The 24,371-nt window shown below is 51.1% G+C and overlaps 1 protein-coding gene across 1 annotated transcript in view; it reads left to right on the top strand.

Annotated features, from left to right (window-relative positions):
- Positions 1-7,226: 7,226 nt before the first annotated feature.
- Dnaaf5 (dynein axonemal assembly factor 5) overlaps positions 7,227-24,371 on the top strand; it is a 37,771-nt gene continuing 20,626 nt past the window's right edge. The window contains exons 1-7 of the mRNA XM_052168205.1: positions 7,227-7,918; positions 8,584-8,768; positions 10,046-10,170; positions 10,525-10,643; positions 18,786-19,018; positions 20,273-20,485; positions 23,744-23,887. Coding sequence (XP_052024165.1) covers positions 7,336-7,918; positions 8,584-8,768; positions 10,046-10,170; positions 10,525-10,643; positions 18,786-19,018; positions 20,273-20,485; positions 23,744-23,887 — 1,602 coding nt within the window. The 5' untranslated portion in view covers positions 7,227-7,335. The remainder of the gene's footprint in view (positions 7,919-8,583; positions 8,769-10,045; positions 10,171-10,524; positions 10,644-18,785; positions 19,019-20,272; positions 20,486-23,743; positions 23,888-24,371) is intronic.

Genomic DNA, 24,371 nt, shown 5'->3' with positions numbered 1-24,371 from the left:
AACTCATGCAGGTCAGGAAGCAGGAGCTGATGCAGAAGCCATGGAGGGATGTTCCTTACTGGCTTGCTCAGCTTGCTTTCTTATAGAACCCAAGACTATCAGCACAGGGATAGCACCACCCATATGGGGCCCTCCCCCCTTGATCACTAATTGAGAAAAAGCCCCACAGCTGGATCTCATGGAGGCACTTCCCCAACTGAAGCTCCTTTCTCTGTGATAACTCCAGCCTGTGTCAAGTTGACATACAAAACCAGCCAGTGCAATTGACCCCTTCTCAGCCTGACACACAAACATCACTATTAAGCCTCAATCCTTACTTTCTTATTCACCCCCAAGATCTAAATAACTTTAAAAGTCCCACAGTCTTTACATATTAAAAGTTCAATCCCTTTAAAATGTCCAATATCTTTTAAAATTCAAAGTCTTTTAAAAATTTAGTCTCTTAACTGTGGGCTCCACTAAAATACTTTCTTCCTTCAAGAGAGAAAAATATCAGAGCACAGTCACAATCAAAAGCAAAACTCAAACTACAATGGTCCAAAATTTGGGATCCAACTCACAATCTTCTGGGCTCCTCCAAGGGCTTGGGTCACTTCTCCAGCTCTGCCCTTTGTAGCACACAACTTGTCTTCTAGGTTCCAGCTGCCTGTCCTCCACTGCTGCTGCTGTTCTTGGTGGTCATCTCATGGCTCTGGCATCTCCAAAACACTGCTGTCTTCTGCTGTAACTAGGCTTCACCAACAGCCTCTCATGGGCTCTTTTCATGGTGCCAAGCCTCAACTCCTATGCATGACCCTTTCAGTCCTGAGCCATCAATTGCTACTGAGGTTGCACCTTCACCAATGGCCTTCCATGGCCTCTTGCAGTGCTGAGCCTCAGCTGTTCTTCATGACCCCTTCATGCCTTCAAAACCAGGACCACCTGGGCGACTCTTACACAGTACCAAGTCCAGCCAAAGCACAAAATACAACTGTGGCTATCTCTGGAACACAGCCTCCTTGGTCTCAGAAAACACTTCCCAGAAGATTTCACCTCAGTGATGCTGGTCTCTTCCTAATCACCACCAATTTCTTAGCTGCAGCTAACCCGCTTCAATAGTTCCAGTAACACAAAGGTTTGCTTTGGTAGTTCTGGTATCTTGTTAATCACAGCTGATTCTTCAGCCCCAGCTAACAAAAAAACTACAGGATCTTCACAATCAAAACATGGCCCTGATTCTTCCCTCTGAAATTTCACAAGCCAGGCCTCCATCTTCTGCACTGTTCTTAACATTATCTTCCAAGCTCCTACAGAACTTTCCACGGAGCTCTTAACATCCTAATGGCTCTTCTAGCTCAAAGTTCCAAACAGTCCTCCCCAAAACATGGTCAGGTTGTCACAGGAATACCCCACTATGCTGGTACCAATTTATCTTAGTCGGGGTTTCTATTCCTGCACAAACATCATGACCAAGAAGCAAGTTTGGGAGGAAAGGGTTTATTCAACTTACACCTTCCATATTGCTATTTATCACCAAAGGTAGTCAGGACTGGAACGCAAGCAGGTCAGGAAGCAGGAGCTGATGCAGAGGCCATGAAGGGATGTTTCTTACTGGCTTGCTCAGCCTGCTCTCTTATAGAACCCAAGACTACCAGCCCAGAGATGACACCACCCACAAGGGGCCCTCCCCACTTGATCACTAATTGAGAAAATGCCCCACAGCTGGACCTCATGGAGACACTTCCCCAACTGAAGCTCCTTTCTCTGTGATAACTCCAGCCTCTGTCAAGTTGACACACAAAACCAGCCAGGACAGTCCCAATCACTTGGTAGTGTCCTCCAGCAGGTGCTGACTTTAGACCAAACGGATCTAAGACCAAAAGCCTGTGGGCTCTTCCTCTGTGGTCTAAGTGAGCCACTGAGTCCCTGTGGGAAGGCTCCAAGAGGCCAACCGGGGAAGATGCAAATATAAAACTTAGGTTGGAGACCCTAAGATGTCAGAGATACAGAAAGGGAATGAAGTAGCCCGAGGTACACTACAGGACAGAACCATCTAAAGCCCTTTAACCCCAGATATGGAGCTGTAGGATTTGGGGTTTGCCCTACTGGGTTTCAGTCTTGCTTTGGTCCAGTATTTCCGGTAATGTATATTCTATTGTATATGTTGGAAGTATGTAATTGGCCTCTTTATGATTACCCTGGTATGATTACCCTGAGTCCCAGAAGAGGCTTTGGGCTTTGAACTTTTAAAGTGTTGAAACTATATATATATAGTCTTGGGTTCTATAAAAGAGCAGGCTGAGCAAGCCAGTAAGAAACATCCCTCCATGGCCTCTGCCTCAGCTCCTGCTTCCTGACCTGCTTGTGTTCCAGTCCTGACTTCCTTTGGTGATAAATATGGAAGGTGTAATGTGTATATATATATATATATATATATATATATATATATATATATATATATATATATATATATATAAAACTACGTGGACCTTTGAGGTTGAACTAGATTCATTTTCCATTATGATGTGGCCATGGGGTCTGTGGACAGAAGTGAAATGTGGTAGCATAAGTAGAAATTTCCCCCAAAAGGCTCTGGTGTTAGAACACTGTGGTCCCCTGGTTATTGATAATATTTAAGTACATTTAGAAAGGAGGCCTTACTGAAGAGAGTATGTTTGGGGTGTGGTGAGGGGAGGCTGGATTTCAGAGCTGAAAGTCGTGCCTGCTTCCAGTTTGCTCTCTGCTTTGTGGCTGCGCATATGAGCGCTCAGCTCCCTGCTCCTGACATCATGACAACTATTTGTGGCTATGACTCCTCACCATGAGGGACTCGTCCCTCTGGAACCGTAAGTAAAAATAAACTCTTCCTTCTGTAACTTGCTGTGGTGGTTTGAATAGGTAGGGTCCCAAGAGACTTGTGTGTTTGAATGCTTAGCCCATGGGGAGTGGCATTATTAGGAGGTGTGGCCTAGCTGGAGGAAGTGTGTCAACAAGGCTTGGAGGTCTCCTATGCTCAAGCTCCGCCCATTGTGGCACAATGACCCCTTATGCTGCCGTGGGTCAAGATGTAGACCTCCCCAGTCCTCCAGCACCATGTCTGCCTGCATGTAGGTAGTCATGCTTCCCACCATGAATGATACTGGAACCTCTGAAACTGTAAGCCAGCCCCAATTAAATGTTGTCCTTTATTAGAGTCACCAAGGTCTTTGTGTCTCTTCACAGCAGTGGAAACTCTAAGACAGTTGCACTGGTCGTGGTGTTTTATCACAGCAATAGATAAGTGACTAATACATCTTTTATCATAAAGCCACCAGGGTTCAGTCATGGGACTCCTCCTTGGTGACCGTATCTAAGTCCCATCACTTTCCCAGGCTGTACCTCTGTCACAACTGTATTACCATCCCACCTCTGTACAACACAATGGGGATTAAAGTTCAGTATAAGGAACTGGAAAACACGCATTATATTCTGCCAAACATGGCCAGCAGCTCCTCTTTAGCCATCCTGCTGTGCTCCCCAGCTGCCTGGCAATCAGTTTTCTGTTTCCACTGTGCTTGGAGAACGTCCTTTAGACGCCCCTTGCAGGTAGTTCTGCTAGCAACATGTTCTACTGGCTTGCCTTTTTCCCAAAGAATGTCTGACTCCCCCTCCGTGCCTAAAGAACATTTTGCTTGACAGAATTTACAGTTAACAGTTTTCTTTACGAGAGTGAAGAATCCTGTGCCCTTCCTTCTGGCTCCCGAGGCCCCAGAGAAGCAGCCAGATCTGGTTGAGACTGCCTCTCCCCTACCTTCAACCATGTAATTTCTCATTGACAGGCAAGGCTTTTCCTTTCCTCGGGTTGCCACATGTTTAACTAAAGCCTGGTGTGATGATGGTTCATATCCGTAATCCTAGCACTTGGGAAACTGAACAGGACTGGCTCAAACTCAAGGACAGTCCACAGTGTAAGACCCTGTTTCAAAAATATAGATAAGGTCAGGTATATTGGTGCTTGCCTCTAATCCTGGCACTTAGGAAGGAGAGAGGCAGGCAGTCCTCTGATTTCAAGGCCAGTGTGAGCTAGTTAGTTCCAGATCAGCCTGGCTATAGAGTGAACCAGTTTCTCAGTCTCTCTCTCCCCCCTCCCCACATCTCTCTCTTTCTCCCTCTCCTCCTCCTCCTCCTCTCTCTCTCTCTCTCTCTCTCTCTCTCTCTCTCTCTCTCTCTGACATGCACACCAATGGCAAGAGAGACAGCAGAGAAATAAAAATCTATAACGTGCCTTGGTATGGGATGCTGGCAGATTTACCGTATCAAGGCTTACTCGGGCTCTTGTATCTGTATATTCTTTCTTTGACTTAGGGGCATCCACAGCCGTTACTTCTTTTAGCCTTACAACTCCGCCTCAGTGTTCTGGAGTGCTGATGAAACATGAATTATCCCAGCAACTTCCGAGATTCAGTTTTATTGTTTGAGACAAGGTGTATATTCAGCCCAGAACTTTCCATCCCTTCTGCCTCGGCCTCCTCAGCGCTGCCATCTCAGGTAGACGCCACCCAACTTGGCTTAGGCTCACACTCTGTACTATTTTCTTTGTTCTTCAGTTCCAAGAAAGTTCTAGCACTCTCGTCATCCCCAGTCTACCACTGTATCCTTCTAATGATGGACAGTGCTATTCTGGTTGCCTTCTCAAATTCTGTAATTTCGAGTCGGCGCTTTATAATTTCTTTTTCTTTGCTACATTTTTTTTTTCAGTTTTAAATGAGTTTGTAATCACTTTTTTCTTCCAATTACTTCTGAAAGCGACTTTCATGGCTGTCGACGAGTCCTCGGCAGATGGCTCGTCTTGGCGTCCATTTCAGTGAGCAGCCTTTTTACATTCACATTGTGAATGTTCTTGGAATGATAAGCGGTTCTTTCAAATGCACGCCGGACATTTGGGTTATTCTGTTTGGAGACTCCTGGTTCTATTTAAATCTTCTACGTTAGCAGGCAGCTAGCTGCTAATGCCAGTGTGTGGAGGGATGTCACATGTGCAATCTGGCCTGCCTCTGTGGCCTCCCGTTCCAAGGCTGGCTTTGTCTCAGGAATCCTCCCCTTGCTCTCCTGGCTTCCTTGATTCTCTGGTGTGGGTGGGGCGGCTCGGTCCCTGCTGGTGTCATCTGCAGGGTTATGAAGGCGTGTCTCCGGAGTCCATCCTGCGGAGGATGTGGGTCTCCATGCTGACAGGCAGCTTCACAACACTACCTCTGTGGTCCCCGCTGGCACCCCTCCCCACCCCCCCACACCTCCCACCCCGTGCAGGCAGGGTCAGGTGAGCCTACGGGTGCTCTGACATTGTCACTGGGGACAGACTGTGGCCTGGGGCTGGAGCACTGGTCAAGGTCTCTGTTGGGCATTGTTCTAGGTCTCTCCTGCCACTGGCCAGAGAGGGAGGGGTTTTTCCAGAAGATTTGCCTGTATCTGTTGGCCATCGTGTGTGGTAGGCCTCTCTGGGTCCCTGGCTCAGAAATCAAAGAAAAAGAAAACTCAGAGCCATAGCTTGAGTTCTGAGTTCCAGGCCAGTGTATTTATTTTCAACTCTCAAGTCCTTTTCCTACTGGCTGTTACTTGTGAGGTATTTGATTGTATTTAGATGAAAGGAACAGAAAGGTGAACTCATTGCACATTTTCCTTCTATTTTTCTCCTTCCCCTAAGAATTCTCCTGGCCACAGACAAGGACCATACGCTTCCGCTTCCGGGGCAGACCCTAACCCTCACGTACCGGGATGCTGAAGATAGTAAGATAAAGCTGGGGGGGGGGGGGTGTTTCCCTGAGCTTGACGTCTGCCCGCCTAACATTCACAAAGGCTTCAAAGGCTTGCCTGACTATGCCAAATTCCCCTTATAAGGACTGCAGCCAACCCCAATGTCTCAATCTTGATACCTGCAAAGATCCTGTCTCCAAACAGTTCACACTCTGATGTACTAGGCTTAAGACTTTGGCATGTGAGTCTATGATACCTCTAGCACCAGGCCTTTGCTTGGCCAATCACCTCTCTCCACAACTTTTGTTACCCGCCCACCCCACCCCACCCCCAGTCGGTTTACATGGTTCCCTAAAGCTTCCAAAACATATTCAAAACACCTAAGGGTCACCTGTTCACACCAATTTCCCACAAAACTAATGTCAATAACAAAAAAGGGCCAAATTTGTTATAAAACCCAACCCTAACATTACAGGCCTGTTCTCAGATGTGACGAGTCTGGATGCCCAGGTCTGGGAAGCACGCCCTATTTTGCTTATTGGGAAGGTCATGTAGCACTGAATCAGGCCTAGGAAGTGCCCAGCAGGGGCTCTGACCATTGGCAATACCATCTCTGCCCCCCTAAAACACTTCCAGCCATCGAGGATACTGCATGTCTAAACTGAGGTAGGACCCGTGTGGCAGTTCCACACCTGCCTTCTCTACGACCTCTGAGTAACCCGGTAAGGTTCACCCTTATCTACACCATTAGAAAGAACCTCAGCTTAAGCTGCCCCTGGAGAAAGGAACCTGAAGGTACAGGGATGCGGAAGCTTGGCCACTGGCCAAGTTACAGACTCAGGGACAGGCCAGCCCCACCCTTGGCCCCGCCCCCAGCCATTTGCCACGCCCCAAGGCCTGCGTCCCATCTATCAGGCCCTTGTCTCAGGCCCCTCACTCCTCACGCTTCACCCTGCTCAGACCCCCCACCCCACCCTCGAGCTTCATGTCCCTTCCCCAAACCTGCACCCCACCTATTGAACCTTGTCCGCCAGCCGCGCGGCCCATGCCCCGCCCACCTACCCCCTACCCTACCCATTACCCCTTGCCCCGCCCCCTTCCCTTAGTCCCTTATTCTTCGCCCCTCCCACAAAATCCAGGGCTCCGCCTTCCACCTCCTGCAACGCTCCCGCAGTCCACGCCCCGCCTATTTGGTTCTTTCCCTTCCCATTACCCCTTATCCCCCACTCTTTATACTAAGTCCCTACCCAAGAGGCCCGTGTCCCGCCTACCACCCCCTCGTACCTCCCACTACCTCCTTCATCCAAGACCCTTGCGGAGCTTGCTGCCTTCGGCCTCGCCCTCGAGGTTCGCGCCCCACCCTCGACTCCTGGACCCAGCCAATTACACTTTCTCTTCGCCCCCCCTCTCGTCCTCCTGCCCGTCACTCCGCCCCCTAAGCCCTTTGTCCGCCCACTTTCCCTGGCCCCGCCCTTTACCCCTTACTCCCTGCCCCTCCCCCAGCATCTCTCCTAAGAGGCGAACACTCTGCCTCGAGCAACGGAGTCAGCCGGAAGTCTTGCCGTAAAGTGCGCTACGACCATCGTACTAGCGCCGGTTTCCTTGGAGACAAGCAACGCGCTCAAGATGGCGGCGCCGGCGGAGGCGGAGGTAGCCACGGGCTTCACCGAAGCGGCTGAAGCAGCGGAACTGACCCGCGCGCTAGGCCGCCTGCTACCGGGGCTGGAGACCGAAAGTAAGCTGGGGCGGCGGCGCGCTCTGGAGGCTCTGGAGCACGCACTGGAAGAGGCGGTGCGGCCCGGAGCGGATTCCGCTGCTTTCCAGGGCCCCTGGGCTCGTCTGCTGCTGCCGCGCCTGTTGCGACTTCTGACCGATCCGGCCGAGGGCTGCCGCGCGCTGGCTGCTCACCTGCTGGACTTGGGCCTGCGCCGCGCCGCGCGGCCCCGTGACGCTCTGCCGCGCCTGTTGCCCGCGCTCACCGCGCGCCTGGCGCGACCTGAACCCACGCGGCCGCCGCCTGAGCCCTGCGAAGAGCTGCGACTTACCCTCGTGCAACTGCTCCACTTGGCCGTGGACCTGGGCGGCGCCGCACTCGCTCCCCACCTGGACGACGCGGTGCGCGCGCTGCGGGGCGCGCTGCTCGATCCCTTCGCCGCGGTCCGCCGGGAGGGTTGCGAGTGCGCCGCCGCTTTGGCACGTGCCACTCCGGGTAAGCATCGGATCCCCTTGCCTGGGTACCTAGATTTCCAGAAACTGAGCTAAAGTGGGCTGGTTCCTTCGTATGGTGATTTCAGATGGGAGGGGGCACGAGACACGAGCTTACTGTGTAGCGCTGGCTAGCTGTCATCAAATTTGACTGATGCTCCTGCCTCAGCCTAAGTGCTAGACTCTCAGACCTGTGCCACGCCCATTTCACGGTCATTTTTATGTAAAGGTTAAGGAACTCACGTGGAAAGGGACAACTCAAGATTGTGAACTTAGTTTTTCTACTCCAGTGTTTTCTGTGTCTCTGACTTGGGGCACTAACTTCCTGGGTGAAAGGAGGTTGCTTCTCCACTTCCCTTTCGTTTATTTCTTTCTACCATTCTAACGGCTCTGCTAGATCAGAGCCTTCCCTTTTCTCCTTCTAGACTAGAGTTTGGAAAAATAAGAGGCCCTGCCTAGTGATGATAGTTAAACTGAAAGTCTTCCTTGGGAGAGAGCCAACCTTGTGAAAGAGGTGTACATATCCCCCCTGGATACCTGGAACATAGCTCCCAGCACCACTGGAGAGGAGAAGTGGGAGTTGAGGCTAGCAGAGGAGGTTTGATGGCAGCCACAGAACAGGGCCCCGTGCAGCTGTATCTCATAACCAGCAGCCTCCCTGTCCCGCAGAGCACTTCCACATGCAGTCGGAGTCCCTGATAGGCCCCCTGATGCAGACCATCTCCCACCAGCACTGGAAGGTCCGCGTAGCTGTCATCGAAGCCACGGGCACTGTGATCCAGTTTGGCAATGGGAATTCGGTGGATGATGTTCTTTCCCACTTTGCTCAAAGACTCTTTGATGACGTCCCTCAGGTACTGAGATTTTTCTGCTTGAATCGTCTGGAAACCATGTGCCTATCCACAGGGAGAATTCCGGGCAGGGCCTAGTGCTGAGGGCCTTGCAGAGATGGACAGAGTGGAAGTCCAGGGCTGGGGTAATCTCCATGCTGGTGGGTGGCAGACAGGAGCCCTCTTAAAGCCACTGTAGGCAGAACACTCGGTGACTTTAAGAAGGCAGAATCCAGATCACAGGCATGTCTCAGATCTTAGGCTGTTGTGGCTTATGGTAATGTCCCCTGCAAAAAAAGAACTGGTGGTAGGCAAGCTCTGTCTCCAAGGGAGAAAACACGTGAAGGGGGAGCACATGATCCTGTTAGGTGGGGACGAGGGGCAGCGGGCAGCATGCTCCAGAAAAACTGAGAGCTGCCCCCATCACCGTCATTCGTATCAAACATCAGCTCTCCACACAGTAACAAGTTGCGACCAGGTGGCAGTGTCCCCTCCCCGTGATGACTGTATTGGCCTGAGTGCTATTGCGACCTTCCTGCCTCTGCTCCAGGTTGTGTCACTTGTGCAGGTGCCCCACCTACAGTGGATCCTACCCATGCCCTGCTGTAGGCTCGAAGCACAGCTTTTGATCTTGGTTATTTGTATACCTCTCTATCACCTTGTAGTTCATATGCATGTGATCCACCCATTCACCGTGCTCAGTAGCTTTTTAAAGGTTTTGTAAAGCATGAGTTGAGTTTGTAGTCTCAGGGTTGGGATTGTAGCTCAGATGTAGAGCACTTATTCAGCATGTATGAGGTGCTATATTCCATCCCCCTGCACCACACACACAGACAGCCTGGTGAATTTCAGCCACAATGTTGTCACAGTTATCATCGTCCCAACCAGTAAGCAGTAGTTCCCCATTTATACCTCTACCCAAACCCTGGTGAGGGAGATGATCTTTCTGTCCCACACTTGCTTGCTACGGACTTTTCATGGAGTCATGTCACATGTCATACAAGGTGACAGCTATCATCACTACAACCCATAAAACACCCAGGTATCCTGGTGAAAGTAGACTGCAAACACAATATATTGCTAAGGGGACAGTGAATCCACAGAGGGCAGAGCTAGTGAGTGTCAGAAAGTTCTGGATCAGCAGTGGCCCTCTCCTTTGTCAGAGAGGGGTATCAGCAGAGGTGGGGGGTGGGAGGGAGGCTGTGCCCACCCCTGTTTCAGGACTAACATCCCCACAGCAGGACTCTGAGCCACCCTCCCCAGAGACTCAGGAGTGAAACTTCTCTGTTCTCTTGTGGCAGGTCCGGCAGGCAGTGACCACGGTGGTGGGGGAATGGCTGCTGAATCTCCGCGACCGCTACTCCTTCTTCCACAAGCTCATCCCACTGCTTCTCAGCAGCTTCAGCGATGAGATGCCTGAAGTCCGGTGAGTCCAGCCGGGCGGGTGGGCGGGCTGCTATCCCCTAGCCCTCCAAGGTCATGCTGAGTAGGGATAAGAGCTTCTCCCCAGTGGCAGTTCTCTGCCTATCCCCTCATTCCATGTGCTATGTGGTCCTGTGTCATAGGACCCTGTCGGACCTTCTTAATATTTCAATTGAGCCCACAGGTGGCCATCAGGCAGAGCCGGTCAGAAGGCCACTCCTGCTAGGTGATGCCTGTTGCCTCACCCTTCTCCCCAGCCTTCAGGGTGTTTCCCTGAGGCTTCTGTGGTCAGGGCCTTCAGGAAGGGGATCTCCCGGCACCCAGACCTCACTGCCACTCCTGTCTTGCTGCGTTGCAGGGGGATAGCCACCAGCCTCTGGGAGAAGGTCGGGCTGCAGTGGCAGGAGGAGAACGAGGCAGATCTAAAGGACAAGCTGGACTTTGCTTCACCTCCTCCTCCCAACTACCCTGAGCACGGTGAGTGGTACTGCTGCTGGGTACAGCAGATGGCAGGTCCGTGAGGGGCATTTGTTCTTGGTCCTGAGGAAGGCACTGGCACCTGAGGTGCTGCAGGGCCCAGTGGTTGCTAGCTCGCTGTTTGGAGATCACAGAGAAGGGTGCCTCCTTCCCTGGATGGCACCCAGGTCTAAGTGCTGCCAGGCCCTGCCCTCTGTCTCTCAGGACCTGATCTTTTCACACCTCTGGGCCTCTTTTTTTGTTTGGTTTTTTTTGAATTTGATTTTTTCGAGACAGGGTTTCTCTGTATAGCCCTAGCTGTCCTGAAACTCACTCTGTAGGCCAGGCTGGCCTTGCTGCCTCTTCCTCCCAGAGTGCTGGGATTACAGGCGCGTGCCACCACCGCCCGGTTTCTGGGCCTCTTTTTAAAGAAGGGGAGGACTTCCCAGAAGCATCCAGACGTGCTGTCAGCTATTCACAAGTCCCTTCTGAGCGTGTGCAGGGACCTGTAACACTGCTGAGAGTTCCAAGAATGGCACCAAGGCAGGCATCATCCTCATGGAGAGCCCGCTGAGCCTGTGGGTCAGGGGTGACGGCATTTGGCTTCCTGTGTGTGTGCTGTACACTCGGGGCAGGGTCTTCTGTGGGCGCCTGCTTGTCCTCATATCGTCATAACTCAGGCCCGCATTTGTGCCCGTCTGGCAAGCTCCACTGTGAGGAGGGTCTCTGCCCATAACCGAGCTGCTGGCCTCATGCGCTTTGAGACCTCTTTTTTTTTTTTTTTTTTTTTTTTTTTTTTTTTTTAGCAAGCTTATTTTTTAAAACCAACCAGGATTACGTTCTGACAAGAACAGAAATGTAACCAGTGAAAGGCACGATCCCTCAGCTCCTGGGTGCCTTCTTCCTCACCCAGAGGAGGGCTTGGGATCTGGTGGGCTGTGATGCTGTGGCTGCTCCTGACTTCTGTTTTGTTGAGTTAGTGAATCCAGGCCTCTTATTAGCCAGAATCTCTGCCCCTGAGAGTCTTCCCTGTCCTTGGAAGCTGGCAGAAGGAAACCACTCCAGTTCTGAGAAAGGTCCAGGTAGCAGTTGTAAGCTGGGCGTGTTCGATGTGATAAGTCAGGTTGAAAGCACCGTTTTCCAGATCTAGAACTGAGTTGTGGCAGCTGTTTGTGTGTGAGATCATCAGTCTCATGGCCGCACACGTGTGATACCAAGTCTTGTGCCACTGAGCTATATCCCCGTCCCTTGGTTTTTGCGCAGCATCCGAGCAGCTCTGCCCTTGCTGTCCAAGGTCATGCCACACAGTTGATGGGGCCGTCTAGCAGTGTCCGCAGGACAGACTGGCCTTGAAGTACAAGGACGTCCCTACCTCGACTGTAACGGGGCTTGCTGTCCGGGCAAGGAGAGTGTGGGAGGCAGTGACTGTGTCGCAGAGATTCCACACTTGACTTGTGCTCAGCGGGGGCTTGAGTGTAGGGACTTGGGAGGCACGCTTGCCTGCTGCTTGTCGGCACGGACCAGCTTCCCCTGCTCCAGTTCTGGAAGGCTCTCTTGGATCTAAGTTAGGGACAAAGCTTGTTTCTGGCAGTGTTACAGGCGTCTCAGGGGTTCTGGTTCTGAACTGGGAGCAGCTTCTGCTCAGGGCTCATTCGGTTTTCTTTTTCTTTTTTACTTTTTTTTGGTTTGGTTTGGTTTGGTTTGGTTTTACACAGGGTTTCTCTGTATAGCCCTAGCTGTCCTGGAACTCATTCTGTAGACCAGGTTGGCCTCAAACTCAGAAATCTACCTGCCTCTGCCTCCCAAGTGCTGGGATTACAGGCGTGCGCCACCACTGCCTGACCAGAGCTCATTCCTTAGCTGAGCAGGGTGGGTTTAGAATTTGAGTCACAGTGGCCAGCAGCCCAGCACTGTTTTCACGAGTTTTGTCATTTCCCTTTGAAGTTCCTTCGGTGTAGGATTAGAATTGTAAGCTCAGGTTTTCATGATTGTGCAGTGTTTCTGCCATCTGGTCTTACTTGTCAGACCCTCACCCTAGTCCTCCTTGCTGCTGCCCCTCCCACTTCTGAGCCTGGCCTCTGCCTACCGTGCTGGGACCTGTGTTGTCCTTGTATAAGGGGCTGTGTACAAATACCTCTTACACCTCTAAAACTGCCTGTTAGCGCTATGGGTTTGTGAGCTTCTTCAAAAAACATGTCTGAAACTGAGAAGGGATGTGTCCAATCATCCCTGGTGCCTTCCTGGCTGCATCCACTTTGTTTTCTGGGTGTTGAGTCATGCTCTCTTGTGGCTAGACATCTCTGCTTGGGGCAGTGCATCTTCTTGTCGACTCTTAGCCCCATCACTGCTCCTGGCAGTGACCCTCAGTGCTTCTCAGATGGACACGCTCTTGATCAGCCTCCACCCCAAGAGTTAACTGAAACAGTGTTGAGGGACAGAGGAGAGCAGATGAGGGGCTAAGATATGTTATGTCCTTTCTTCCCGCCACTGAGGGGACTTCATTCAGTCTGCTAGCATAAAGTGCCCGCGCATGGGGTGAGCCCCTGGATCAATCTAGTCAAGGGCAAGCTTCTGCTGGCCTAGGACAGAAAGGCAGTGGTGTCAGCCCTCTACCCTCTACCACAGGGGTTATGCTCAACTTACAGAGGAATGTAGGTTCCTTTTTACACCGCCAAAACAAGTCCTCACTTCTAGTTTCTAATTTTTAGAAATATTTTTAAAGATTTTATTTTTTAAATGATTTATTTATTTTTATTTTATGTGTATTACTGCTTGGCCTCTGCCGTGTGCATGCTGGGTACCTGTGAAGGCCACAATTCTGAGCACCTGACATGAGTGCCAGGAACCAAAACCAGGTCCTTGGGAAGAACAGCGAGTGCTCCTTTCTGTTGAGCTTTCGCTCTAGCCCCTACCCCTTTGTTTTTATTTTTAGTTGTGTGTTGGCAGCTGGGAACCAAACTCAGGGCCTCTGCAGGAGCAGCCAGCACTCCTAACCACTGAACTCTCTCTCCAGCACCCAAATCACCACTGTGACCTCTCCACTTTACCTTACTAGTGTCTGTGGCTGCGTACAGTGTAGGGGTGGATTCCTGTGCACAGGAGGTCAGAAGCCAACTTTGTGGAGTTGTTCTCTCCTTCCACCTTTACGAGGGTGCTGGGCACTGAGCTCAGGTCATCGGCTTGCGTGGCAGAGGCCGGTGCCCACCCCACCGCCTTACACCCTCTAGTCACCACTTTTATGATGAAGTGCTGAGCAGGCCAGCAAGGAAAGTTGCAGTTCGTTGCTTCCAAATCAGTTTTTACTGCATAAAGTGTCCTCAAGTTCTTGCAAGCCACCAGGGGCCAGGCTCTGGTGACAGCATGTTCCAAGCGTTTTAGTGGTGGTGGCAGCAGCAGTTCTCCTTTGAAACATCTTTCTCCTGGAATTGTTTGCCCGTCGTGCCCAAGTGCTGAGGGCACAGGACACAGGGCCTTTTTCTTTCCTTCTTTTCCTTAAAAACAAACAAAACAAAACAAAACAAAAAGGCTGGTCTGGAAATGAGCAGCATTCTGCTTGAGTGTGTGTCATTGTGCCCGTCCACCTGTCTGCCCTGCCTGCATTCGTCAGGGTGCAGAGAGCCAGGGTGTTTGAATAGCAGTGGAAGAGGAACCGCGGCCGGCGAGCTGGCAGGCACCGTGGGAGCATTTTCTTCTCAAGGGCAGGTCTCGCTGCCTTAGCAGCACACAGGGCAGGCCTTGTAGACTAGAGTGAGAAGCCAGGAGAGGAAGGGAACCATTTCCACACAAGGCAGATTCCCCTACTCCCAAACCCCAGCATCTCTGACCCTCTGAAACTGAACTTTGACCTCTGCGCCAGCTTTAATCTTCCTTCCTGTCTCCCTCCCCAATCCCTCCAGGTGGAATCCCCTTGGCTTCACAGGACCTGACATGACCTCACCCTTTCCTTTAGTTTTGGTGGCTGTATGGATCGCTGCCTGTTGCCATGGTGTCTGGCTTTGCAGATGTCCATAGTTGCTCTGCCGAAGGGTACATTCTCTCTCGAATCTCTAAGGGCTCTCGCAGACATGGCCTGCTTAAGCTGTCTTTTTCTGCCTTTTTGTCTGCTATCATGGACTTGGACTGGAGTAAATGAGACTGCAACCCTAAGGCCTTCCTCCCTGCTTACCTGTGCTAACAGACTTCCAGACAGATGCAGGACCACTGGCCTAGCCTGCCTGAAAACCAGGTGGGAAATAATCAAATCTCGGAGGGAATCTAGACTGTGAAACAAAGATGGCTGGCAGTAGAGCAGTGGTGGTCTCTTAGGATGGCAGGAAGCCAGCGCAAGGGCGCTGTAGAGCAGTGGCGGTCTCTTAGGATGGCAGGAAGCCAGCGCAAGGGCACTGTAGAGCAGTGGCGGTCTCTTAGGATGGCAGGAAGCCAGCGCAAGGGCGCTGTAGAGCAGTGGCGGTCTCTTAGGATGGCAGGCCTGGTGCTTACCAGCATCCACCCGAAGGCAGACACTAGACAGGAATGAAATGCCCCAGCAGCCTTCTCTCTGAGCTCCAGAGGAAAGCAGCAAGTTGAGATGGCAAGATAGGACATTCCTCAACCAAAGTGGGGGAGAGCACAGACACGTGTCACAGCTTGAATGAATCAAGAGAAAAGCCTATTTACATAGAGGTCCCTCCTACCCCCACCCCCACCCACCCCTCAAACAATGTCCTAAGTAATGCTATCAGCCCAGGATGGAGTTGAGTCCTGACATTTGTGGATGTTGATGAGGGGGACTTCTGCATTTAAGCAGTGTACTCGTCAGGGTTCTCTAGAGTCACAGAACCTATGGGATGACTATATTAAGAGAATTTATTGTAATGACTTACAGTCTGTAACCATCTAACCCAACAATGGGCAGCTGAGGATGGGATGTCCAAGAATTTAGTAGTTGCTCAGTCCCACGAGGCTAGTTGTTCTGTATAGGATGGAATCCTGAAGAAATAGGTTCCAACAGATGTGCTGGCAGGCAGGTGCAAGCAGGAGAAGGTGAGCCTTCCTGATGTAGGCCTCCAGCAGAAGGCGTGGCCAGATTAAAAGTGTGCACTGCCTTGCTTGGGCCTAAGCTTTTCATGGCCACTATGCCTCAGAGTCTAGATCAAAAGCGTGTGTCATTCCATGTCAAAATCCAGGTTGAAAGCCTGTGTCTTCCAACCTCAAGATGTGGCTCACAGGTGTGTGCCCTCCATTTCTAGATAGTAGCTCATTCCAGATGTGGTCAAGTTGACAGCCAGGAAAAGCCACCACCACAAATATCTACAAGGATGTATAGAAGGGTTAATCATTACTTGCAGGTAGGGAGGGAGAATTAGCTTTGGTTTTTTTCACGTTTTTTTAATATTCGGGTTGGCAAGATACTTCAGTAGGAAAAGGCGCCTGCTGCCTGAGTTTTGTTCCTAGAGCCCGCATGGTGGGGAGAACTGACTCCCACAAGTCGACCTCTGACCTTCACGTGTGTGCTGTGGCATGCACTCACACAATAAACAGTTTAAAAGAACTGATTTACCACCCGTGTGTGAGAGTGTACAGGCACACATGTGATGGTCATAGACCGACTTCGTGGAGTTGATCCTGGTCTTCCACTTTGTTTTGGAAGCAGGATCTGCCGTTTCCGTGGCTGAGTTAATTACTCCAGTTAGTTGGGCCAAGAGCTTCTGAAGGAGACTCCTGTCTCTGCTTTTCATCTCTCCACAGGAGAGCTCGGAATACAGAAGCATGCCACCATGTAAGGCCTTGTGCTGTTTTTAACCACGGTTGTGGGGTTGGAACTCAGATCATCAGACTTTGACCCACCAAGCTATCTTATGGGTCTTTTGTTTATTTGTTTACAATGCTGGGGATTGAACCTGAGACCTCATTACCCCCCCCCCCCCCGCCGCCCTCTTTTTACTTGTAGTTTTTGCTTTCTTTATGAGCTATAACCCAGGCTGGCCTCAGACAGCCTGTAGCTGAGACTGGCTTTTGACTTTCGATCCCCTTGCCTCTGTGTCCAAGATGCTTACAGGCGTGTACCTCCGTGCCCTCATTTCCTGACACTGAAGTGGAACTTGGGCCTCATGCATGCTAAGCAAGCATCACCCACTGAGGCAGTTTAGACAGGCAGCGATCCATACAGCCTGGACGGCCTTCACCTGTGGGCCTGCTGATTCAGCCTCAAGCAGCCTAGGAAAACACTGGCAAAAACCAAGCATTTTCAGTGTGTACTGAGTGTGTGCTCTGATTGCGCGAGAGCAGGTTAGTCAGTCCTGGTTCCGAGGGAGACAGCGCAGCTCGTGTTTGAGAGCATTGACACGTGTGCCTTTTGCCTCAGTGCTTGGCTCGGTTCTGTTTTTAGCATCTATGACAATTATGTTTACAGATATTTGTTAGAGTGATTATAAGAAAGTAAAAGTGGCTAGGCATGGTGGAGTTTGCCATCCTAGTATTGGAAAATCTGAGGTAGGAGGATTGCTGTGAGCTTGAGGCCTGGAACCAGCTCTGTACGGTGGAAGTACTCATATCCATGCGGTCCTGTAGAGCAGCCTCTGGCCACATATGCCCACTGGGTGCTCAGATTGGCACAGCCTGGGTGCTGAGCTGCTGGTATGTGTAGACTAGGTGTTGGCAAATGCACACACCAAGAGCCAGTGCTGGCTGAGCTGTCCCACCCCCTCTATGGCCAGGGTTGGTGGCAAATGCCTGAAGGCTACAAAGTGCATTTAGAGGGAAGCTTGGTGAAACCCTGCCTCAGAGAGAGGCTGAGGGTGTAGCTGAGAGGTCCAGCATTCATCTAGAAGCCACCAATCAGGGCCTGGGCAGAATATGGCTCAGCAGTAAAACTTGACTTGAATCCACCAGTGAGGAGCTCGTGACTTAGTAGTAGACTACCTGCCTAGCATCCCCCCAGGAGGGATATAGTTCAGTGGCAGAGTGTTTGCTTAGCAAATGTAAGGTTGTAGGTTCAATCCCTGGGGTGTGTGTGTTCAGAAGATAAAATGACCAAGAAATAATTACTATTTGTGTCCAGAACATACAGAGAACTCTCAGAACTCAATAAGAAAAACAATTCAAAACTTTCAAACATCCAGTATTTGGAAAAACATCACCCAGGATAGTAATACACACAGCACAAAGCCTATAAACATGCTTGGTGTCTTCGGCATTGGGGAATGGAAATCGGACCTCCAAGAGGTGCTGCTAGATGCTTCCAGCTGCCTTGAAAGCTGCCTGTGGCGTGGCAGGAAGTGGAGCAGTGCCGTCACTGTAGAAGACAGACAGGTGCTTTCTTCTAAGGCATACCTGTGGTGTGGTGTAGCCAAAGTAGATATTGACACCAAGAAAGTTGAATGCCTGACCCCATGAGTAACTGTACTAGGGTTCAGCACAGCACCTTTAAAACAGCCCTGGGTCAGGACTGAGCTCTCGGGAGATGGAGAAACTGAGGAGTTCACAGCATAGATGGCGCCCACAGAGTCTGCTATACAGTCCACTGGTGAAGATGCTACAGATTACACTAGTGCAAGGCAGAGCCATTGGTCGGGGACAGGGATTTGGGGGGCGGGGAACCCCAGAGCTAAGGTTATTTCAGGTTATGTGGTGACCATTGGCAGGTGTGTCCCACTGTGGTTTCTTACGGTCATACTTCAGTATAGCCTTACTTTTTTGTTTTGTTTTGGTTTTTGAAACAGGGTTTTTCTATGTAGCCCTGGCTGTCCTGAAATTCACTCTGTAGACCAGGCTGGCCTTGAATCAGAGATCCACCTGCCTCTGATTCTGGTGTGCTGACTAAAGGTGTGCACCACCACTGCCTGTTGAGAAACGTTATGATTGTGACCCTCACTCTTTTCTTTTTGGGAGGAGGCGGGGTTGGGGTATTTTGTTTTAGTTGGTTGACTGTTTTTGTTGTTAAATTTTGTTTAAAATGGGGTCTCTCTATACCCCCGGGATAACCTGGAACTTGTGTAACTCGACCTGGTCTCATACTTACAGGAATCCTCCTGCCTCAGTGCAGTGGCAAGCTGCCAAGCCTAGCTCTCCTTTCTGTCTTGGGACATTCCGAACTTTCAGTCAGTCAGACAGAAGGTATAACTAACCACTTTCCGCACAGACCCTGAAGCTGTTTTTGTAGGTTCCCATTTTTTTTCCCTCCAGAGAGCCGTCCTGGCCTGGGCTGCCGAGAGCTGGTCTTCAGAAACCTCTCCAAGGTGCTTCCTGCCATCTGTCATGATATCACCGACTGGGTGGTGGGGACGCGAGTGAAGGCAGCACAGCTGTTGCCCGTGCTGCTGCTGCACGCAGAGGACCACATCACACAGCACCTGGAGATCATCCTCAGAGCCCTGTACCAGGCGTGCACTGACGAAGAGAAGGCTGTGGTCAGCAGTGTGAGTGTCCTACCCTGCAAGTGGCAGAGCTCTCGGCCCTGTAGACATCAGTTCTGTAGTCAGCAGCTAGGTAGAGGTGTGGACCCCTCTCCTGCCTTCTCACCTCCCATAGTCAGCCACTAGCCTGGCCCTGGTGATGCCCTCAAGGCAAACTTTGTCTCATCTCTGAGTTCAGAGGGCACATGCAGCAGGCTGTCAGCAGTTGGCCTCAAAGACTGGCTTTTCCAGCCCAGGCACACAGGCACACATGCCATTTTCACACAAAACTCAGGGGGAAGTGGGAGAGTCCGGTCATGTGTGTTTACAAAGTATGTAACCGTGTGTGTGCACTTGTTTGTATGAGTACATGTGCAGTTGTGTGCATGCTTGTGGAAGCCCAAATTTAACGCTGGATATCAGGTGTGTCCACTGATTGCAAGGTCTCCCATTGAATCTTACCTAGCCAGCGTGCTCCACGGTTCCCAGTGTCTAGCTCCTGGGCACTGGGATGACGAGGCTGTCATCCCTTCCCTCCTTTTACATGGGTGCTGGGGATCTGAACTCTGATCATCGGACTTGTGTGCAAGCATGCTATTCCCTGAGCTACCTCCCAGGCATTATCATGAAACTTGTGAACATCTGTTTTGTTGGCAAAATGAAAGATTTTATATCTCCTGATATGGTTTATGAAGGAGTAGGAGGGACTGGAGAGACATGCCGTGTACAGGCTGCTGTGTCTTTGTACTCTGTGCCTTCCCTCTGTGCTGCCCCTGTCTGCTCCACGATGTGGGTGCAGAGCTGGCTGGGACCACAAGCTTCGTGCCTCTCCAGCCTCTCCAGCCCCATTCCCAGCAGACCTTGCTGCTACCCAGCTCTGTTACGTCATGTCTGAGTAGTTTGCTAATGGAAACAGCAGCGCAGAGCCTATGCGGCTGGTGGTGCAATGCCCTGCATTTGACTTCATGGTTTTGCATCTCAGCCTTGTTTTTACCATTGTCAGATTCCCCAGGGTGTGGAGGCATTGAGTGTATGAATGAGACACTTAGGCAGCTGGTGTCAAATGAGGCAGCCAGACACATGGCTTCCAAGCCCTGGGTCCCATTTGCCTAGGTCTCCCCTATGAGAGAAAGAAGGGTGTATGTGTCCCACAGGTCCTGTAACACGTGCCCTCTGACAGGTGGGAAGTCCTGTGGGGTAAACCCAGTCACCAGGCCAGAGCCCTGGCTGTGGCCATGTTTCCAAAACTCTGCATCTTCCCCTCTTTCTTTCTTGCAGTGTGTAAGAGCCGCAGAGCTCATTGGCACCTTTGTCAACCCAGAAGTATTCCTGAAACTGATCTTAGCCATGCTGAAGAAAGCACCCTCTGCCTCTGGCCTCTTGATCCTCGCTTCTGTCATCCGGGGCTGCCCCCAGAATGCCCTCCAGCCACACCTCAAGGTCATCGCCACAGAGCTGGCCCAGGAGCACATCTGCCAGGGGTCTGAGAGTGTAAGTGGGTGTCTGGAAGGTGGGCGTCAGGGTATCCTGGTGCTGGCCGCTCTCTGACTATGACTGCCGATGCTGGCTAGCCCACAGGCAGCAGCACATCCAGATGCCAGTGTCAGCCGCCTCTGTTCAGCCCTGTGGTCACCCACAACAGGCAGTCATTTAAGTTAAGATTTCCTCTTGTTAGTGCCAGCGGCTTAGGCAGCTCAGGATACATCCATCTCCAAGGCAGTCCAGCTGGCCTTGCTGCTGTGGATGGTTCTAGGTCAGGGACATGGGTCTGAGGGAGTCTTGTGTCCTGCCCTGGAGACAGAACTACACACCTCATCATTGGTGTGAACAGCACATCCTCAGGAGTGACCAGGAACTCATTCCTGTCCATGTCACTCAGCACTTGACTCCTATGTTTGAAGTAACCATGGTGACCTGACAGACAGGTTTGCTTTAAACTGAGCAAGAGCAGCCTAGCCCGCACTTTACCCCTGGGATAGGTTCTTGTTGTTTCTACTCAGGGCAAAATGAAGGTTGCTTTGTTGAGGTACCCTAGGCATGCCTTCTCCTCCAATACCCTCATCCTCCTCTTGGGAGACTAGGTTCTGCTCACTGGCCAGCATACCTGGTTAGGCCTCAGTGCACCCAGAGAAGGCTCAGCTCTGGAAGGCTGGGCTGGAGGGATGAGCACTGACTGACAGATGTCAGCCCTGATGCTCTGTGCAGCCATTTCTGTCGTCTGAGTGAGAGACCTATAGGTGTGGTGGCACGCCTCGTGTCTTAGTTACTTTGTTAGTGCTTTGATAAAACACCATGACCAGGGCAATTTACAGTAGAAAGTATTGGGGGCCTTAGGATTTCAGGGGGTTAGAGGCCATGGACATCGTGACAGGAAGCATGGACACAGGCAGGCATGGTGCCGGGGCAGTAGCTGAGAACTTACATCTGATCCACGAGCACAAGGCAGCAAGAGAAAGTTAACTGGAAAAGTTGTGGACTTTTGAAACCGCAAAGCCTACCCCTAGTGACACACCTCCTCCAACAAGGCCCTGCCCCCTAACCCTTTCCCAATAGTTCCACCAACTGGGGTCCAGGTGTTCAAATCTATGAGCCTATGGGGCTATTCTCGTTCAACCCGTACACCTATAATTCCAGCATTTGGGAGGTTGAAGGATCACAGGTTCAAGAACATCCCGGGCTACATAGTGAGGCTCTACCTTAGTGAGAAAAGGAAAGGGAAACTAAGATGCTTGATTTTTAAATAACAAAATAATAAGGGAACCCTGAGGGAATAGGGCTGGAGTCCTGGGGAGGCGTGAGGAAGGACTGTGCTCGTGCACTCAGCACTAGGTGTCCATGTTTCCCAGAACTCACCTAGATAAATGCCAATCTTGCAACTGCATGTTTCCTTGGAAACGCAGAACATTCCCCCTCTGGAAAGGGTGGCTTCAAGTCTTGAGGAGGTATTTCTATATCTTTTACAAACTTGACAGCAAGGAAATTGTAGCCACTTGACTTCTTGGTGTTGCTTCCTGGCCTGTCAGGCTCATCGGTGCTGGCTCTCAGCTGACTGGTGTCTCTTAGCTGACGGGAGAGTTACTCTCCAGCCTTCTAGCAAAGGTGGTTGATTTCTTTTCTAGGATATACTTTGCTTCGTCCATTTCTATGTGCATATGAGTGCAGGTGCCCAAACTAGGAACCCCCTAGAGCTGGCGTTATAGGTGAGTGTGAGCCGCTGGACAGGAGTGCTGGGAACTAAACCTGGATCGTCTACAGGAGCAGGGCAGACTGTTAGCATTGACCATCACTCCGCCGAGAGGAACCCTTCCAGCGTGCTAGCATGTTCTCTTCCCCAGTCCAGGGACTCTTGGCATCAGAGAAACCTAGGATGGACATGATACTTTCCTCTTGCCAGATCTGAATTATTAGCAAGGAAGGATAGAGGTGTTTAGGTGGGCCCAAGGCTCTTGGACTTGGAAGTTGACAGCTCCACACTGAAGTTCATCTGAGGTTGTTTGGGATGTTGGATTTCTTATGGTCACAAAAGCGTGATAAGACCCTCTTTAAGAACAAACTGGGGGCTGTTAAGATTTGTCGTCAGGTCAGCTCACTTGTCTGAGGGCTGGTGTGTAAGTATTTACGGCGTATTTATGACTTGCCTGTCACTGCCATTCCTATTAATTCTGTGCTCTGTGGAATAGACAAAAGTAGAGGAAATGATAAAGGACATGAATGCAGAGAGAAGCCTGTGGGATTTCTGCCTTCCTGCCTCCTGTGGCGAGTGCTTCTCAGGGTCCCTGTGGCCACCCAGCCCTGGGGCCAAGGGAAATGCACCTGAAGCCAAGTGGAGCCAGGGATGTGCAGCGTCGCCCTCAGCACCTGTTAGGAGGCTTGTGATCGACCGGCATTTCTGTGGTGCAGGGTGGACGTACGCTTCACCAGCGAAACTCTAGCCTTGCCTCACTTTAGGTGTTTAAAGAGGGTCCTTTCAGCCTGGGACTGTCACAGAGTTGTTCAGTGTGAGGTTTTGGGGATTGGTTGGTTGGTTGGTTGGGGCTTTGTTGTTTTTGTTACTGTTTTTGTTGTTGTTGTGTAGCCTAGGCAGAACTGTAACTAGGTAGCTGAGTTTGGCCTTAAATTCTTGATTCCCCTGCCTCCACCTCCCTGATCCTGGGATAACAGGCCATGAGTGAAAGGGGAATGGAAAAGAGGACAGGACCTCTGCTAAGAAGCTTAGGTTTTATTGTAGATAGAAGGGAGAGCAGAGGCAGAGACAGCTGGGGCAGCCCAGGTGAACATTTCCTGGCAGCCTGAACCCGGCTGTACTGACTGGTTTTATGTGTCAACTTGACACAGGCTGGAGTTATCACAGAGAAAGGAACTTCAGTTGGGGAAATGCCTCCATGAGATCCAGCTGTGGGGCTTTTTCTCAAATTTGTTGTTTTGAGACAGGGTTTTTCTGTGCAGTTCCGGTTGTCTGGAACTCGCTTGTAGATCAGGCTGGCCTCGAGCTCCTGAGTTCACCTCTGCCTCCCAAGCAGTGGGATTAAAGGCACACCCACACCATCTCCCGGCCCACAACGTGTATTCTGTATCCCTCAGTCGCTTCCCTGCTGGCCCACTGTGCCCTTCTCAGTGGGTGTGCTCAGGTCAGGGCCTGCAGCCCTCAGGTGGGGCGGCAGCTGCCCTGGCTCTTGCTGCATGCGTGGGTACCACACTGGCAGTGGGCGGGCCGTGGGAGGGATGCTGACTCCCACTGCTGTCTTCCAGAGTCTCTACCTGGAGCACCTGCTGCTGTGTGTACAGGCTCTGCTGTCCGTGTGTCGGGAAGACTGTCGTGCTGCCAGCCTGCAGCTCTTGGAGGTGCTGGTGACAGTAATGGCCGTCTCAGATGCCGCGGGTCTTGAGAAGAAGGTAAGGGCACAGCACCCTGCATTTCCACAGGAAATGGAGTTGTCTGCTGTCAGTCTCCAGCATGGCTGAATTTGAGACCTGGGGCAGGCTTGACTAGCAAAGACGAAAGAATTCAGAATATTTAAGAGGAGCCTCTCACCAGGTGACCTCCAGGGAGTGACCCCTTTATCTGAGAGTGAAGGCTATTTAATATTGGGACCGCTGGACCAACCCTGCGCTGCCCTTCCCTCTAATCTCTTGGTACTTCAGAATGTTCCTGTGCAGCTAAAAGCTGTGGAGAAGGTTGATGGCTGCCCTCTGAAGCACAGCCCTTGGAGTTGTTTCTGTCCCCTTGACTCTGCATTTAAGCTTTAATTTAATTTTATTTTTTTGGTTCTGGTTTTTTGGCCAGATGGCCCTACATAGCCCAGGCTACCCCTGAACTTCTGAAGGCAAACTTCTGTCTCACAAAATAAGGTGGAGAGTGACACTTGAGTAGACACTT

This window comes from Apodemus sylvaticus, chromosome 22 (genome assembly GCF_947179515.1).
Source record: "Apodemus sylvaticus chromosome 22, mApoSyl1.1, whole genome shotgun sequence".
NCBI classification, from domain to species: domain Eukaryota; kingdom Metazoa; phylum Chordata; class Mammalia; order Rodentia; family Muridae; genus Apodemus; species Apodemus sylvaticus.
The sequence above is the reverse complement of the archived record's forward strand: the minus strand, read 5'-3'. Positions and strand labels throughout refer to the sequence as shown.